The sequence below is a fragment of the Ostrea edulis genome, chromosome 8 (genome assembly GCF_947568905.1).
Source record: "Ostrea edulis chromosome 8, xbOstEdul1.1, whole genome shotgun sequence".
In the NCBI taxonomy this organism is placed as follows: Eukaryota; Metazoa; Mollusca; class Bivalvia; order Ostreida; family Ostreidae; genus Ostrea; species Ostrea edulis.
In genome coordinates, this window is record NC_079171.1 from 54062865 (window position 1) to 54083088 (window position 20224).

The 20224-nt window shown below is 36.1% G+C and overlaps 1 protein-coding gene across 1 annotated transcript; it reads left to right on the top strand.

Moving 5' to 3' along the window:
- The first annotated feature begins 11015 nt into the window (after positions 1-11015).
- On the top strand, positions 11016-18968 carry LOC125662695 (uncharacterized). Its single transcript, XM_048895004.2, has 2 exons — positions 11016-11134; positions 16384-18968. The coding sequence occupies exon 2, from the start codon at positions 16391-16393 to the stop codon at positions 17279-17281; it is 891 nt and encodes a 296-aa protein (XP_048750961.1). The 5' UTR covers positions 11016-11134; positions 16384-16390; the 3' UTR covers positions 17282-18968.
- Positions 18969-20224: the final 1256 nt, after the last annotated feature.

Consider the following 20224-nt stretch of genomic DNA (forward strand, 5'->3'; position numbering starts at 1 on the left):
TCGGTGCTTATGACCTTTGAGCAGGGAGGGATCTTTATAGTGCCACACCTGCTGTGACACGGGGCCTCCATGTTTGCGGTTTCATTCGAACGACCGCCCCATTTAGTCACCTTTTACGACAGACAAGGGGGTACTGAAGACCTATTCTAACCCGGATCCCTACGGGGAGCCACAGCAAGATATTTCTTAATCGTATAAAACACACCAGACAACAGTTGATCCAATGACAAGTTGTATTGGTACATTATGTCGTTACAAAGACAATACATTTTTTGAAATGCTGACATTATGTTATAGATGGGAAGTTGACGATGGAGAAGCTGTAATAATCCGTTTGTCATACATTTGAGTTGTTAGTTTGCCGTTAATATCTACTTTCAATAAGATATCTAAGTATGATACAGAAGTGGACGACACTGTAGATTTTTTTTAAATTCGGGTTCATAGGGATATATCGAATTGAGACATGAATGAAATTTATTGTTGCTAATACATAAAACGTCGTCGATATATGTAAAATTCGACTTGAAGGCCACAGCAAGAGATTTTTTTCTTCTCACGAAGAAGTTTTTGAATACATTCTGCTTCACATTGATATAAAAACAGGTCAACTAACATGGCGCACAATTCGTACCCATGTGAATTCCAACAGAATGTTGGAAGACCTGATCACCAAAGAACACGAAGAAATTGTCAGTAAGGAACTCCAGCATATTTTTATCTCAACTTCAGAGTACTTTGGGTGGAATCAGAGTGGTGTTTAACAAAATATTTTTGGAAGACTGATCACTAGGTATGAATATTTCCATTTTCCATTCTTGTTGAAGAAACAACTGTCTATAGTAATAAGATGTATAGTCTTAAATTCATGGTGATGGATGGTTCTGTAAAGTGTTGAAAAGTCATACGTTTTAATGCTGTTGATTTGAGAAAAGTTTCTCGACTTCAAGTTTACTAAAAGTTCTTTAGAAGTTTTCATCATTCACATTTGAATGTAATCTTATTTGAATGAAAGGCGAAGATAACGAACAGTGAGCTATCTCATATTTCCGTTAAGCAATACAAAGAAGATAGTTGGGCAAACACGGACCCTGGACACACCTACCAGGAGTAAGCATCCCCTGTCGACCGGTCACACCTGCCTTGAGCCCTATATCCTGATCAGGTAAACGGAGTTATCCGTAGTCTAAATCAGTTTGCCAAGAAATGCCTAACAATCGGTATGAAACACGTCAGACAGCATGGTTGTATTAACGAACTAGATCGTTATAATGACCATATAATTTGCAAAATTTTGAATGGAGACTGTTCAAACCCCTGTACCATCAACTTGTATGTCAGTAGCTTGCCTCGATTTAAAAACTGACCATACGCAGAACAAGCTCATGTGTATAGAAAAAGTTGAGATATAAACACCATATGCAGGTATAATTAATCTACTTACTTGGTATTGTCTAACTGGTGTGATGATCTTAGGTACTCTAATGTATTGAGCTAGACAACTAGAACGGTAGTAGTTCTGAAATCTAACACATAACCTGGTGCATGGTCATAATGATCTTGATGACCTCTATCAAATAGTGTGTCCTGCATTGTACAACTTCCTTTAAAATTGTCAGATGTCTACTACATTTATATAATCTGCTTTGATGTACAGATCACTTTCAAAACTTTTGTCAGAACTTTACAATCAGCAACCCTTTAGCACAAAAAATGAATGAAATCCATGCAGGTTTTTATGTAACCACGGTCATATATAAACATACATACATAAACAATGTCACATGTACACAAACTTAATCTAATTGAAATCACTGTACCAAATACAAAATCACCTTGAACTACGAGCAATACAATTTACTATTTTAGAATCCCGAAATGATCTTGTACGTGTAAATACATGCAGTGGTGGATCCAGGATTTATTAAAGGGGATATAGGGTTCCAGAGTTTTGAGGCTTTCTAGGTAACCTGTATGGGTTATTTTAGCCATACATGTACAACATAATAGAATTAATAACTGATAATACGTAATGAATTTGCTTATCTTCTTGTCCGTGTTTGTATATACATTTATCATGTGAAATCCTTTACCACTATTTTTTTGTCTCAGGAGCGGGGGGTGGGGTGGGGTGGGGTGGGGTGGGGTGGGATGGGGGGGTAAATCAACCACTGGAAAGGTGAAGACAGAATTCATCAAAGTAATGGTGTGTCTACTCAGTATTGATATAAAACATGTTACATAGGATTATTTTTTGTTTACTTTTTTTTTTAAAACTAGATGAGTAGAAGATGCATTCCATGACCGACTTTCCATATGATATGGAAGATAACCCTTGTGAAAGGAAACAACTCCATCTTGACTCAGTAAAGTGGTAGTCCATTCTTCTAAGAAACAACAAGAGGGATCTGGACAAGGGCCACAGTGACTCAAGCTTTGGCGTCAGAAGACTATTTTCATTAAATTTTGATTAAACATGTTAATGTAAAACTTATACGGTACCAATTTTGATGCACCAGATGCGCATTTCGACAAATTATGTTTGAAATCCGAAATAACAATGACGTTTTAGAGCTATTATAGGCAAAAACAGTGTGCCAAAAAAGTGGAGTCAAATTCGTTCAAGTATAAGAGCTATGCGTGAGGGAGATAATCCTTAATTTTGAAATGAATTTCTAGATTTTATAACAGCAATTAAATATACATCCGTATTTTCAAGCTAGTAACGAAGTACTTAGCTACTGGGCTGTAGAGACCCTCGGGGACTAACAGTCCACCAGCAGAGGCCTCATAATGTAAAACTTATACGGTACCAATTTTGATGCACCAGATGCGCATTTCGACAAATTATGTTTGAAATCCGAAATAACAATGACGTTTTAGAGCTATTATAGGCAAAAACAGTGTGCCAAAAAAGTGGAGTCAAATTCGTTCAAGTATAAGAGCTATGCGTGAGGGAGATAATCCTTAATTTTGCATTCAATTTCTAGATTTTATAACAGCAATTAAATATACATCCGTATTTTCAAGCTAGTAACGAAGTACTTAGCTACTGGGCTGTAGAGACCCTCGGGGACTAACAGTCCACCAGCAGAGGCCTCATAATGTAAAACTTATACGGTACCAATTTTGATGCACCAGATGCACATTTGGACAAATAATGTCTCTTCAGTGATGCTCAACCGAAATGTTTGAAATCCGAAATAACTATGAAGTTTTAGAGCTAAATATAGCCAAAAACAGCGTACCAAAAAAGTGGAGCCAAATTCGTCCATGGATAAGAGCTATGCGTGAGGGAGATTTTCCTTAATTTTGAAATGAATTTCTAGATTTTATAACAGCAATTAAATATACATCCGTATTTTCAAGCTAGTAACGAAGTACTTAGCTACTGGGCTGTAGAGACCCTCGGGGACTAACAGTCCACCAGCAGATGCCTCGACCCAGGAATCATAATGTAAAACTTATACGGTACCAAATTTAATGCACCAGATGCACATGTCGACAAATACTGTCTCTTGAATGATGCTCAAGCCAAAATTTTGGAAATTCGAAATAAAAATAAATTTGTCAGAGCTAAAACGAAGACTAGAGTACCAAAAACTGGAGCCAAATTCGTCCAAGGATAGAGCTATGCATGAGGGAGACAAGTATAATCTAATATTTGGATACATATATAAATAGCCGTTTGTCTTAAGGTATAACAAAGGTCAAGGTCATATGATCATTTCATTTGCTGAATGAGGCAATTATTTCTTAATCAAATTTTCTAAAAAGTCCAGAATATCCAAAATCCTTGGTCGATTTTTTTTTCTATTTTACAATATATAAATATACATAAATTTCTGCATTGCTTTTTTATTATGCTATTTTTTATTTGCAAAATTTGAACTATAAAAGAAGAAAGGTGAATTATACATTTCCTTTTAAAAAATCGTAACATGTATTAGTTTTGCATTCAAGATTTCCTATTGACATGTAATGCATGTGATATTGGTACCGTATAAGTTTTACATTGTACATCGCGGTCTACACAAATAAATCAGTGGTGGGATAGATTTCTTTTATACCATACACAACACGATGTTTTGTTCCTTAGAAAAAAAAGTATTAAAGTTTTTTTTAAAACAATGAATTTGAGGGGAAAGTTTACATTTTTGTTTCTTACTACCTTAAGAGGTAGTTGTGTCTCTAAATAGAGTATGTTTTAAATTCAAGATGATTTTTAATAAATGTAGTTGTTATCGAAAAGTGGTATTTTCTGTAAAAACAAACAATAAATGTTTACTGTTACAGTTATTAAAGGTACCATGTTTTTTATGAATAGAGCCTCTGTGTTTTGAACTGTACATACTGTATCATATTTCGTAACATGCTCCTAAAATTTTAGTGCTATAATTAAGATTTGAAGCAGCTACACATTTGTCAATGCCTACATTATGTATTCATTCATAGTAGGAATTATGAAAGATAAAGTATTAGGAGAACATATTTAATGCTTCTTAAATACTTGTCAGATATTCAATGGGGGATGATTAGATGACAGTGAAGCGGACATACCTAATTTGTTGCAAATCACAGTCATGTTTCCATTATTACTGTAACCCTTTTCCATCATGAATATAAATGCATTGTATTTACACAATATGGTGTTATCAGAACACTAATTGAGTGATACAAAAAAAGAGTGATCTAATGGAAATTGTTGCAACATTTTGTTCAGTTTATTTGAAATAGAATATTTGCTATTTCTAGTGTTAAAAATGTAAATTTGTACCGGGTATGGTTTTGATAAAGTTATCCAAATGATGGAGGAGAATAACAAATACAAATATTAGTAATAATAGTAATAATAAGTAATAATAAATTTATTTTGTAAAGCGTAAAATCCATATTGCTCTAAACGCTATTTACAGACAGTGAAGCGTACTACTACACCTCCAAAGTGTTTCGTTTCGTTCCGTGCCAACCATTCACCGTTCCGTGTAGACCGTTCAGCGTTTCGTGCAAACCGTTTCCCGTTCCGTGCAAACCGTTCACCGTTCCGTGCAGACCGTTCACCATTCCGTGCAGACCGTTCACCATTCCGTGCAAACCGTTCACCGTTCCGTGCAAATCGTTTTGTGCAAGAATCGTTCCGTGCAGGATCAAGCCACTCCCATAGAAACGTGCAGATCGTTCAAACCACGCCCTTAGAAACATAGACCGTGCAAGTAATTTCGGTATGGAATGTAGGACAGTTAAACATGTTGGGAATTTAACCAATTATTTCAAAATGTCTCTAAGACGGGCTTTCAGCAGTCAAAATCTGCAAATAATCTAAAGAAAACAGTTTATTATAAAACCACCAGGCAGAGCAAAATCCGATACCATTTTCTCACCCTTGGTAGTTTCTAGCAAGTGAAGAGACATGTATATATCTGCCCTCGTTATCTTTTTTAATTTTTTTTTTTTATTTGTATATAGGAATAATTTATTTGTCTTGTTACATTTCTATGATCAAGTTTCTCTTTTCAAATAAAAATATGTTCATCAAAATCGTTTATTGGAACTATCTGCATAATGCAAAGACCAATCTGTGTATAACTTGTATATTCTACGCAAATTCCAAGGTCCTTTTTTTTTTACCACAATAGAGGTAAGTTAATCCTGGTATTTGAAATTGACATTCGTACAGAAGGTGTGAAAATCGGCGGGGACAATTGAAATATGACAAAAGAAGTGTTTATATACTTTATCTCTCAAAAATGAATTCAGTTTTATGTAGATTTAAAATTGAGGCAAATGCAAAATCTAATTAAGATTGGATGCTAGATCCACTCGCATATCTGCTGATCATTACTGTAGTTAGTAATTACTTGTTTTATCTATTCATTTATATGATTTATTTCCCAATCTATTTCAATCATATTTTGATTCTTTCTTTTTGTTTTGTATCTTCCCTTCTTATCCAAGGTGACAGGTTCTTATCTAATGGCTGATTCTATGTTTAGATGAACTCCCGCCCGAGAATATGTTCCAGTCTTACGAAAAATAATTAAATCATTTTATCTGTTGTCATACACGTATGTAAAAATGTATAGGTTTATTCAAGATATGTCTTTAAGAAGAGGCCTGGAATATACAAATTGCACATGTGTTTTAACGGCACTCAGATTGAATGTATAAAAATAGCGATACATACGCGACCTTTTCAATGAATTTGATAGAGCAATGAATACATAAAGTTGAATAATAAATATTCCATGACGATACAATTTATGCATCTTTTTCCTTTATTTCCGAAGCTATTCATTTCCTTTTATTTCAACATGTTCGTATGTCATTAAACTATTCTTTGTTTAAACTAACCCCAGGACGAAACAAAAAATGGCGGGGGAATCAAAGCGTGCAGGTCATGCTTAGCGTTTCGTGCAGACCGTTCACAACCCTCTCCCCGCCCAAAAATATTTCAATCTTTCTTGACAAGAAATTTCTTTAAATCATTTTATATGTTTTCATACACGTACACATGTATATAAAATGTATAGGTTTATTCAACAGCTGTCTTTGGGAAGAGGCCTGTGATATACAAATTGCAGATGTATTTCAACGACACGCAGAATGAATGTACAAAAATAGCGAAACAAACACGACCATTTCATATTCAGTTTCAATGAATTGAATAAAGCAATGCATCAATAAAATTTGATTCATCAATATTCCGTGACGATATGGCTTTTGCATATTTTTCTTTTATTTCCGAAAAAAAAATTTGATTTCCTTCCAAAGTGCTAATTGATCTAATAAGCAAAAATGAAATTTACCGCGTCGTACATGAGCAATCATTTTAAAATGAATCATTATCATTTCTTTCTCAATCTTTTCTTAATATTTAGAATACTGCAATACTATTGAAACTATTTGAACCAAATAATATAGAAAAAATCAAAGCGTGCAGGCCACGCCTACCGTATCGAGCAGACCGTTCACAAAGCGTGCAAGCCACGCCTACAAAGTGGTCAGCGTTTCGAGCAAACCGTTCACCGTTCCGTGTAGACCGTTCAGCGTTCGTGCAAACCGTTCACCGTTCTGTGCAGATCGTTCAGCGTTTTGTGCAAACCGTTCAGCGTTCCGTGCAAAAATCGTTTCGTACCGTTCCGTGCAAGTGGTGTAGTAGTACGCTTCAGGGTCTGTAAATGACAATAAAATAAGTAAAAAGTTATATAAGAACAAATGACTAGAAGATGAAGACAAGGAGTCCATTATGATTGCACAACATAGTAATCTTGACTTAGATTTCATCTGCACAGACTTGTTGTAATGAATTGTAAACAGATGAGGCTTTGCTTTAGATTTAAAGATACACAGACTAGCAGCAGTTCTGATATCATATGGTAAAACATTTCACAGTTAGGGCCAGTCACACTGAAAGCTCGAGTTTGAATCATAGATGAGGTGGTAAATGACACTTATAGTAGGCTCTGATCAATGGACCGCAGAGTTCTGGAGGGACCAAAGGGTGTTATGAGTTTCTGCAGATAGGATGGAGCCTGATGTTGACTGTTTTGTACACAAACACCAATGTCTTGAAGATGCATCTTTGCTGAACTGGCAGTCAATGGAGGGAACGTAGTACTGGTGTAGTGCTGTCATATTTCCGGGTATCTGAGATGATTCTGGTTGCAGCGTTTTGGATGGATTGGAGCCGTTAGATCTGCTTTGATGGTAAGCCGTAGTAAAGAGAGTTGCGGTAGTCCAGCTTTGTTGTTTTGAAGGCATGGACAGCACATTCCGGCGATTCCCTGTCTAGATATCTCCTCAGCTGGCTCAGGTTCTTAAGGTGGATGAAGGCACCTCTGCACACTGATGATATATGTGCCCCCATGGTCATATGAGAGTCAATGGTTACACCAACGCCCTTGGCCTTAGTAGCAGGAGTGATTGAGTCGTCCCCTACTTGCAGTGATAGTATGTGCAGCTTAGAGTCCATTTGTTTGGAGGATATCACTAGCACATCAGTCTTGTCTGTGTTGATCTTGAGGTGATGCTGAGCCATTCAGGTGTGAACTTATCTCAAGCAGGACTCCATCTGATTGACTACAAGAGCGGCCTGTTGGACTTTAAAAGTGATATACAGTTCATTATCCTCAGCATACATGTGGTACAAGGCATTGTTCTTTCTGAGAAGGGCCCCCAGGGATGCTATGTAGATGTTGAACAGAACGACCCCGAGGACCGATCCCTGGGGAACACCGCAGCCCAACTCAGTGGCACCAGACTTCGCCCCCTTCACGTTGACAATCTGTGTTCGATTGGTAAGATAGGACGAAAACCACGTGAGCACAGTGTCCTTAATCCCAAGGTCCTTGAGTATCTGCAGGAAGTGTGAATGATCTAAAGTGTCAAAAGCAGCCGATATGTTCAATTACACTAGTAAGACAGCCTTCTCCTCTCCACAATGGCATAAACCACATCGTTGTGAACTCGCAGAAGTGCCATCTCAGTACTAGGCCCTTGACGGTAAGCACTTGGAATGGCTCCAGTAGATTGTTCTCACTGAGGTAGGTTGGCATATGTGCTGTTACAACCTTGCCAGTCAACTTGGGTATATATCCAAGGTTAGACACTGGCCGGTAGTTCTTTGGTATGTCAAGGTCCAGTGAAGCCTTTTTCAGAAGTGGTGTCACAATAGCTTCTTTGAAATATGTTGGGAAGGAACCACTCTCAAGTGACTTATTTATGATAGAAGTGGTGGCGGAAGCAAGAGCTGTGACTTCTTGCTTCACAAGGGGTGTAGGCATGGGGTCCAGTTCACAGCTCTTGTTGACAGATGACCTAATCAACTTTGTGACCTCATCCGCAGTAACATATAGGAAATGGCTAAGTTTAGTTTCATCGTCGAGTGCTGGTGGGTCAACAAGTGGATTAATATTTCTCCCAAGAAGATCAAAGACTTCAGATACTTTGTGGGGGCCTGTCCATGTTTAAAGAAAATGCAGTGCCCTTAGTTTTTTCATATCACCAGAAACAAGCAAAAGAGAGAAATCAGTTTAAAATACAGATCTATTATTTCGAATGTAAGCAATTTGCTGAATAACATGTGTATATGAATAAACACAAAGCAAATTCAATGCCGGTCAGTATATTGGTACATGCACAATGGTGATTGTAGCATCACTCGTTTCTTTTGTATAGTGTCTCACATAATATATAACTAGACAATATTGTTAATTTTGTGATGATTTCACCGAAATCACCCAATCTAACTTGCATTGTGATGTCCCTATGTTTTGGCTGCTGCTTTGGCATTAAATTTGTTTGGCACCCGATGCTTAATTTCAGAGACTTCAAATGGTGTTTGATATCTAGTACATTATCCAAGTAAAACCAACCCTTTTTCCTCCGGATATGCAACATGTGATGCACATGAACTGTCAATATAGTGCCTAACACTACATTTTTACACCGCACTGGTGAAATTAAATTGGGATCGCCGCCATTGTTACGCTTCAGCGTCCCTAATTACGGCGTACCATCTAGCGATTCCAATAAAGTTAACTATAATCTCTTTATCAAAACAAATATCGTACCATTTATAAAACCGGAATAAAAACTTTTCCACACTTTTGAGGAATGACAATGTTAATCGAAGACTTTATCTTGAAATCTGTATAAGTAGTGTTTTATTTCAGTTTTGCTTTTTTATGTATTTCCATTTGATATTGCCGACAATTTGTATCAAATAGTACACGGTAAAAACTTTTTTATTTTCTGTCGTGTAAATGATACCGAGTGATGCAAGATCAAAATAAACAGATTTTCTTGGACTATACACTCAACCGAATTTTCTCCTAAAAGTATGGCCCATTTTTGTAACATTGGATGTGCCACGGAAATTCAATGTTGCATGATTCTTACGTGGAATAGTACTTAAATACTCTAAAGTTGATAACAATAAGCTGCTGGTGATCTTCGTTGTCTTGGTGGTCACGTTTCCCAACAGTCTGTCGGAGTTTCATGGGTATGGGCTGTGTTCATTCATGAACTAAACTGTAGAATATATTCAGGAATACAAGAGAAGAAACAAAGTTATGTTGTCAAAGTTATTTAAAATTACTGGGGAAGTTTTGCTTTTGCACACCATTCATTTTCACTCAGATGTGAACTTTGAATGTACGTGTAAGAACCCACACACGATTTCATGTCTTTCACATTTGAATAACTTCTTTAAAATGGATGTTAATGGCAACCTACCGACCCAAATTCATGACAAACTAGATAAATAGCTTCTCCATCGTCAATAACACACGTTCATGTAGCAATACTCCATTATCACATTCATTTGGTGGTTACGTCACTCAGGAAAAGGTGAAGATAACTAACAGTGATCAAACTGATACATTATGGTATATACGGAAAGGTGAAGATAATGAACAATGGATTACAAAATTATGAATATGGCAGACGCGGACCCCCCGGACATACCAGAGGTGAGACAAGGTTACATGGAGCCGATCGGTCAAATTGAACATGAGCCCTGTATCTTGATCAGGTAAGCGGAATAATTCGTACTCAAAATTAATGTGCAAGAAAAAGGCCTAAAATCGGTATGAAACACGTCATTTGAAAAAAAATGGCAGGTTGTATTGATAGGTTAGATCATTCTAGCAAACATGGAATTGTGAAATGCTGATTCAAAAGAGATTGTTGAAACTTTTGTAATATCACCTTATATGTCATTAGCCTGCATCGATTAAAAAAAACTCATCCTGTACATTTTGATGAGATTGATCAATATTGACCACTATATGTTATCCCTATCATTATTTTTTTCCTTCTTACATTTTCAAGTAAAACAAATTGCATAGAAACGTATGCATTACTTATTTTTCAGTTCTGGCACTCTCATTTAATATTGTAAAATACGTCCCTATCAAGTGATCTCTTTTGAGTTCATACGTGTACAATTCAATACACCTTGTTTTTAAAAATAGAAAATATTAAATGGGTTACCTGGCTGATGCATACTTGATTGATTTCGGTCTTTTGCACACGGTCCTAAATGCTATCCACTAAAAAGTATTGAAACGAAAAAATTCACCGTTTTATTTAGTAAAGGTGTATCCAACAGGGGGAGAGATTTGCAATCGCTGTAAGTATATTGCTTTCATCTAGATTATGCTTCACTTACAACTTGGTTTCCCTATTTCAACCTTGTACTTTTTGAATTTTTTATTCTAGCTACAATGTATCCCGTCTATTGTCTGCACATGCTGCTCCCTCTTCTTGTCTCTTTATGTTATTTGTAAATACCAGTTCCTGTAGGTATCTGTAGGAAATGTCTTACTTGTAAGCTAGTGTTATAGATACTATAAGTAGAATATTATGCACCGGTTGCCATAGTCTGGTGTTTAGGGCGCTCGCTTAGCAATCCCGAGATCAGGGCAACACCATCGTGTCTTGCGCTGCATCAAATGATATAAAATAAAGAATATGTCGAATAATCTATGTATCAAATACCTTCTTTTCCTCATACTTCATATTTGAAGAATACTGTGGAACCATTGAATTTCATGTCGTCTCAATTTCGTGGATTTTGAGAGCAATTTCATCCCATAAAATTCATACCACAATTAAATGAGCAATTCATATAAATTTTGAATAAATGGTGAAGATAACGAACAGTGATCAATCTCATAACTCCTATAAGCAGTACAAAATAGATAGTTTAGCAAATACGGACCCCTGGACACACCAGAGGTGGGCTCAGATGCCTAGGAGAAGTAAGCATCCCCTGTCGACCGGCCACACCCGCCATGAGCCCTATATCTTGATCAGGTAAACGGAGTTATCCGTAGTCAAAATCAGTGTGTCAGGAACGGCGTAGCAATCGGTATGAAACACGTCAGACAGCATTTGACCCAATGATAGGTTGTAATGACGAAATAGAATTAGAACTTTATTGTTATTTCGAATTTCAAACGTTTCGGTTGAGCATCACTGAAGAGAAGTTGTTTGTCGAAATGCGCATCTGGTGCATCGAGATTGGTACCGTATAAGTTTTACATCGTTATAACGACCATAGAATTTGCGAAATGTTGACTTCAATCGAGACTGTTGAAACCCCTGTACCATCAACTTGTTTGTCAGTAGCTTGCCGCGATGTACAGAGACCACGTAATTGCATTCCATGTAAGGTATAAAGTCAACAAAATTTGATTTTCACGAATTCAAAGGACTCCACAGTCTAGAAACACTCTGATGCTATCTACACGTTGTCTGATCTTGCGTAGGTACGACTCTGAGAGGACGACCTTTGTCACCAAGCAGATAGTGTTTTTATGTCATGTGAGGATATTGAGAGTTTGGGTTATTCTTGGATGGTTAAAAAATAGACATATTTGTATATTTTCCAGCATTTCAATTTGCGAAATAGTAATTGATACCGTATATCTAGATCGGACCACTAAACTAATTACATGTGGATAAACCCCAAGAAAGCAAAGCAGATCCACTCATATATATAATTATGTAACTACAACCACCCTAATAATAGCACATATTAATATCTTATCTTACAACTACGTCCTTAACTTTTTATTGGCGTGCGCCATATCGATGTCCATGTTTTTCTTACTGACATATAGTGGACTATCACGTGACATGTCAGTCACCCGATGTCAGCGCGGCATTCTCGTCCGAGGCAAAATGATGTTTACCTAATATTGTTTGCATTCAGCAGTGTCTCACAATTGCTACTAAAAGCGTCACAAACTTTGCAGACTTGTTTATTGAAGATGACGATACAAATCAGTTGTAATCTCTCACTTACCATTGAATCATGATGTCGTGGAGAAGCTAGATATGCAATGATTTCATTAAATTAAATTGAAATACGGAAAATGGGACGTAGCAATATTTTGAGTAGAAAACATACTTTGCAGGCGCCAAGGCAATCATTAGAATTCGTGGTGGCTCATTTTTATCGTGGAATTCGGGGGTACCCCTCACCCACAAATTTACATCCTCAACGAATAAAGACAACTAGTATACAATAATCTTACAAATATATAAATCCACGAAATTACGTCCCCACGAACCTGTAAAAATTCAGCCATCCACAAAAATCCCCCCTCGAATTTAAATGATTCTACAGTATATCTACAAAGTGTTTAGAATTTCTTTTTATATTCTACTTCGAAAAAAGAGACTTGGAGTAAGTCCTCCTTAACCATGACGTCACACATGTAATAATAACCACAACCTATTCAGATTTTGTTTTACCATGTTATACAGTAAAATTATTTCCTTAGTTCGGAAATGCACGTTTAGATCTGCACCTCTTTCTGTAAAATTGAACATGTTACATCGGTTACCTGGCTGATATAATAAGTAAATGAATGATTAGTTGAATGACAAATGTGGAAATTGTCACTTTATTTCAGACTTGCTATAAGCAATAAATTCGTGAATATAAAAGGTGAAGATAACAAACAGTGATCAATCGCATAACTCCTACAAGCAATACAAAATACGGATCCCCGGACACACCAGAGATGTGCAATGGTCAATGCGAATGCTAACTTTGCTATAAAATGCACCTCCGTAAAGATTCTTATTGATGAAATGTTTGTAGGACACTGAAAAATAAACACGGATACAGATTGTATTTATTTAAGTTTTTTCTAAAAACAAAATCCACCACCTGATTGTGAAAGGAGGAAATGAGTTTAGCAAATATAAAATAATTCATTGCCATTTTGAATAATAGGAAACTTTTAAAATCCCATGTCATGTAATTTGATAACTTGCAAGTAATAAAGAATAAATATTCTGAAAAAATCCAATAAATGTTGGTTATTCTTTCCTCAAGCAAATGTATGTATACATTCATCCTTGCACAATTGAAATCTATTTTGAATTACAAATCGGAAAGGTCAAAATTTAAAGCATGCATCCAAGAGTGAAATGCACTCTTTGATATTTTTGTAAAGAAAAGAATATTAACCAGATAGGGAAGTTGCCCAAATAGGAATCGTAATATTTAAAGGCAGGCTATAGTCTGTTTCAATCATCAAACGTAACAGGTGATATGAAATTTATTCGTATCACAAATTCATTTTAATTGTCTGATATATTATGGACGCAATCCGATATGATCTACAAATCTTAAAAAGCAAATCCCGATTTAAAATTTGTTTTAACGGAATATCATGTTACTTGATAAATAATCGATAATTTCAATATGCATTTTAATCTGTGTAAAACTTATACGGTACCAATGTTGATGCACCAGATGCATATTTCGACAAATAATGTTCCTTCAGTGATGCTCAAGCCGAAAATTTTAGAAATCCGAAAAAACAATAAACTTGTAAGAACTAAATAGAAAAACAGAGTGCCAAAGACAGGCGTCGAATTCGTCTAAGGATCAGAGCTATGATATTTGATAAGAACATTTACATATAGAATCATCCAATATTTCGTTTTAATTAATCTAATGTGATTCCACTCTTATGTGACTTTGCAATGTTATGGTATCAAAGTAAAACAAATGTAATAATTTCCACTCAGTGTAGCATAATTTAATCGATAACCAGAGAAAAAAATATGGTATGTGTTTCCACATTTTTAAAGCTGTCAGACATACATAAACCGAGGTATGGGAGGGTGGATATAAGGAATGTTGATAAATCTCATAATCAGTATAAAGAATGCATAATTAAGAATGGGGCAAACACATATCTACATGGCAGTGGTGGGATCACCTGCCGAAGAGGGGGAAGTATCCACTATTGACCGGTCAAACTCACGTGAGCCGTATTGTCTTGATGAGATGAACGGAGCAATCCATAATTACAACCAGTGTGTCAAGAACTGCCTAACACTTACAGATGGAAGGACAATTACATGTTTATTGTGATACATTTATCATTTATTTCTAAGTGATTAAACAGAGAAAGTGTATTTACAGCATTTTAAGGACACTTACTAACATAATTACACGTATCCTGAAAAATGTTGAGAGATATTTCGCATAAGAAAGAACCAAAAATATAGCGAAACCTTCCGGTTGTTAAATATTTCTTAAAAATATAAAAATTCTCATTGTTGTGGTTTTATTATACTGATACTCATTTAATATAGTAAATCATATTAATGTTTGCTAAATGTGAAAAACGGATCAATAAATTCTTAGATTTGGAAGGACTGCAGCTGTGTGTAATATTGTATCTTCCTGCAGATCATTAGTGGACTTAATGTGATAGTGTACATGCGTCATCAACAGTATCTCCCTTTAATATTGTTAACCACTGAATGAGAATTGAGTTTACTTAAATTACAAAGCTAGAATAACAATAGTAATCAGAGAGATACTCATTCATGAAACCATACTTAAGTACCTCCTGTTTTTCCAAGAATATTGATTATTGATCAGGATATAAGGCTCACGGCGAATCTGCTTACTCATCCTAGTCACCTGAACCCACCTGTAGTGTGTCCAGGGGTCCGTATTTGCCCAACTATCTATTTTGTATTGCTTATAGGAGTTGTGAGATCGATCACTGTTCGTTATCTTCACCTTTCATACTTCCTGAACATTCATTTGTAAACTCAGTCTAAGAATATCAGACTATATTAGAGATTAACCACTGCTCGTTACTAGTATCTTCACTTTTCTTTGCGTTATGTCACAGTTATTGTTTGGATCGAGGCATCTGCTTGTTTTATTAAACGTTTTAAGAATTTGATCTCTCAAAATAATGTAAGTATCTTTTTTTTCAAAGTCGAATAAACAACAATGAACACTAGCTACATACTCGCTCGGGGTCATTGTGTGGGAGGAAACTGGGGTATCTGGCAGAAACTCACATGTGCAAGCGGATGACCACCATAACGTCTCACATACAACCACTGCCGATCATGGGGATCGAAATCGGTTCGTAGTGGTGAGAAACGAGTGTGTTAATCACTATGCAGCTCGAAAACCCTAATCCTATTGGTTTTTTAATGCTCCATATGATTGAATATGACAACGGCATCTCCGTAGGGTCAGACAGAACCGTACATGAAACGCATTTATAAAGGCAAATAAGTTATGACACTCGCTTTTGAAAACGTTTTATTGACTGTGATTTATTAATGACGTGTTTCATACCGATTGTTACCGGTAGGCTGTTATTGACACGCTGATTTGGACTACGGATAACTCCTGATCAAGATATAGAGCTCATCGCGGGTGTGACCGGTCGACAGGGATGCTTACTCCTCCTAGGCACCTCAAATGTGTCCAGGGGTCGGTTTTAGTCCAATTATCTCTTTTGTATTGCATATAGAATTTAGGAGATTGATCACTGTTCGTTATCTTCACCTTTCATATAGCAATGTTATCTTTTACAGAATCATCATGGTGAATCCTTGTCCTTTGATGTTGACGGGAATCATGTTCTCAGTTTGTTTTGCTGCTGACACTTATCAAGATGGCGACTGTGCTTTGAAGATTCAGAAAAACGGAATGAGTTTGTTGAACGAAGGAATGAAGCTTATTGATCCAGACATCAAAATAGCGGGGAGGTTTCATGAAGCATTAAGAGATCTTTACCAGAACGTCAACAAAGAACACACTCTTAACATAACGAAAACATATTTGCAAAATATTACAATAGAAAGTAACGGCACTACGTTCCATGCAATTGATGGGTTTAATAAGAAACGTGTGTTTGAAAAAAGGTACATTTATTTGTATACAACTATGGCCGTCTATAAAAAACTGAACTCTATTTTAAGAGAACATGACTGTACTACAAACACCTTAAGCGAGGGGGACCTCTATTATGCTCCGTACTCCGCTGTGCTAATGAGTGTTCTCATGTACTGGTCAAATTTGACAGAGTTCAGAGGACTTACGTACAGAGGGGCAGACCTACCTGAGACAGACATTAACAAATATACCGTCAATAAAAGATTTGTCTGGACACAATTCACGTCCACGTCCACGAACAAAAGCAACGCTTTTGACCGGAATGTTACATTCATCATCTACAACAATCAGTCCTCACCATATATGGCTCCCAAACCTGTCTATCTATTTGCTTGGAAACCAGAACTGGATGAAGCAATATATTGTCCCGGTGCAGAGTTCGAAGTTTTAAGAGTTGAGAAAAACATTTCAGACTCCGTTGGCAGTGCAATCATTACCCTCCAAACTGTGATCAGCACTAGTGATTCGGGGGATTGCAGAAGGCAGCCATTCATGCTAAACATAATTGCGCTTTTCATCTTTCTTTTATCTTTTTAATCTTTGAACTCAATTTTGACAAACGGATAACAAAATACTAAACGTAGCTTACATTAAATTATAGTTTTGACGTCATATATTCGTTGTCGGAATTCATATTTGACTAAAACGTATTGAAGAAATTGAACAATTGTGGATTTTTCAGCATTGCTCAAACTTTTAATTCTCGTAAAATAAGACACCGGTAGACAGAAAATGCTTCCGGGTTCGGTGTTTGCCCAATTCTCTGTTTTGAATTCCTTACAGTAGTTATGATTGATCAATCTTCATTATCTTCATCTTTTAAATACATCTGAGATGAAAGTTAGCAAAATCATCGAATAAAATGTTATCTACTTTTTGGGGTAAAAATGAAATTCATTAACAGAGATAATTTTGCATGAATTTATTGTATTACGTAATGATACATATATTTCCAGTTATTTTGTCGTTTTAGTTTAGTATTCAATGATTGCGCTGTTTTCCATTTTGTATCATTATTGGAAAATGTTTGAATGACAGTGTAGTGTCATTGCTTATTATTTCATCTTCCATTAAGGTACGTTCGAGACTCTTAGGCACCTGATCCCACCTCTGGTGTGTCCAGGGGTCCGTGTTTGCCCAGCTATCTATTTTGTATTGCTTATAAGAATTATGAGATTGATCAATGTTCGTTATCTTCACCTATCATTTGTAACAACGGTGTACTAACGTCATATTGAGGCTCCTATTTGTCAACTTGTTTAAAAGGTAAAGTAACATCTTACCTTTCCTCAGGAGAGTCTTTAAAACTGTACAATAAATGTGATCTATCATTCCGTAACATACCTATGTAATTGTGTTATTAGTATTATAGGTGGTTAAATCTTTATGGTTTCTTTACCATCATTTTAACTTGACTTTTTCAAGTGTATAATTGTATATTTATTTCAACTATTGTATTTTATAGCATTTGATTGTACGGCGTGGAACATTTTTCATGGATATCATGTTTTAGATTTTAGTAATTTTACTTCACATTATTAATGTTTTTTTAGCATTGTTTTGATATTCTCTGTCTTAGTGCTGTTATAATTTCCTTTTACTACGTTTATAACATGCTGTATCATGTTATTGTGTGTAGCGCTTTAGAGTGGTTATTTATAGTCATATAGGGCGCTATATAAATAAATATTATTATTATTATTAATATTGTAAAGCCGTTTCTTTACGTTCCGATTTTGATGACAGAATTACTTTATAAAGATGGATGGCTAACATCGGTTGCGACCAATCAACAGGAGGTGCCTACTACCTCTAGGTACCTGATCATGATCAGGAGGTGCTTACTACATCTAGGCACCTGATCCAATCTTGGTGTCTCCAGGAGTTTTTTTTTGTTCTGCCCTACTCCTGTTTGTGTATGCGACCGATAACTGTGAGTTATTCTCACCATTTCACTTATACCTTACTTTCGATTAACACTTAATAGAATTATGATTTAGTATAAATAGTGTGTAAATGTGGCGCACATATTTTCATTGGATATAACATCAAGATGGGTTGGTTATAACACATTTTGACATCGCTATAAATATGATTATTTTTGTATGTGAATTCAACTCGATGTTAAACAAAGAACTAACACTGCTTGGTGAATAATGATTACCTTTAATTTTGCATCTTTCATTGATATATTCGATTGTGAATAAATAGCTGAATCGTTGAATTGTGTTCTTAATTTTGCCGGCACTTAGGGTTACTCTGACACATCAAAATACATTGTCTTGATGCTTCTTTCATTCCAGACCTGTGTTGAGAATCCCCAATCCGACATTACTGGTTGCCACTTTTGGTACACTGATTTTGACTACGGATAACTCCGTTTATCTGATCAGGATATAGGGCTCACGGCGGGTGTGACCGGTCGACAGGGGATGCTTACTCCTCCTAGGCACTTGATCCCATTTCTGGTGTTTCCAGGGGTCCGTGTTTGCCCAACTATCTATTTGGTACTGCTTATAGGAGTTATGAGATTGATCAATATTCGTTATGTTCGTAATTCATGGTAGTGAATTGCCATTGTAAAAGTGCTTACACAAAGCAAAAATCCGGGCCATGTGAGCACGATGAGCGTATTAATACACGCAAGTACGTTTGTCTGCAAAATATATTTTCCTCTGTGTGTCTTCACCTTAACTAGAAGCCAAATAATCGCGTAGTGTTATACACTATGTCAGGGGGGATTTTATTGTTATAATCGCGTAGTGCTATAGACAATGTCGGGGGATTTTATTGTTATAATCGCATAGTGCTATAGACTATGTCGGGGGGATTTTATTGTTATAATCACGTAGTGCTATAGACTATGTCAGGTGGGATTTTATTGTTATAATCGCGTAGTGCTATAGACTATGTCAGGGGGAATTTTATTGTTATAATCGCGTAGTGCTATATACTATGTCGGGGTGGGGGTGGGGGTGGGATTTTATTGTTATAATCGCGTAGTGCTATAGCTATGTCAGGTGGGATTTTGTAGTTTTAAATTTATAATCATGACATTTTGCATGGTCGTTAACACCTGAATAAAATGAAATGACAGCTTTTCCATGTCTACGTTGTTTCTCATCATTTTGACAGGCAACGAGTGCCAATATTCACCAATTTAAGTTCAATAACCCTTTTATTATCTAGCTAAAGTATTTAGTTGTTAAATTATATCCCTTTTCACTCATAATACTCCATAATAGACGATAATTCATCAATATTGGCATCTAAGGTGAACGTGTGCAATATCAGCATCCATTTCATACATTTTTTTTAACTGTTCAATATTAAACCCATGTCATTGATGCATGAAGCAAACTGATTTTGTGAATGGGGACATCATATTCTATGTACAGTAAAACATCTTGCTTAGGTAAATGAAAATAAATATTTGTTTTAATGCAATAAATACTGAATTACGATATCAAATATGGCTCT

What these genes read in the sequence shown, in the direction of transcription:
- LOC125662695 (XM_048895004.2), top strand. Translation starts at nt 16,391, where the DNA reads ATGGTGAATCCTTGTCCTTTGATGTTGACGGGAATCATGTTCTCAGTT.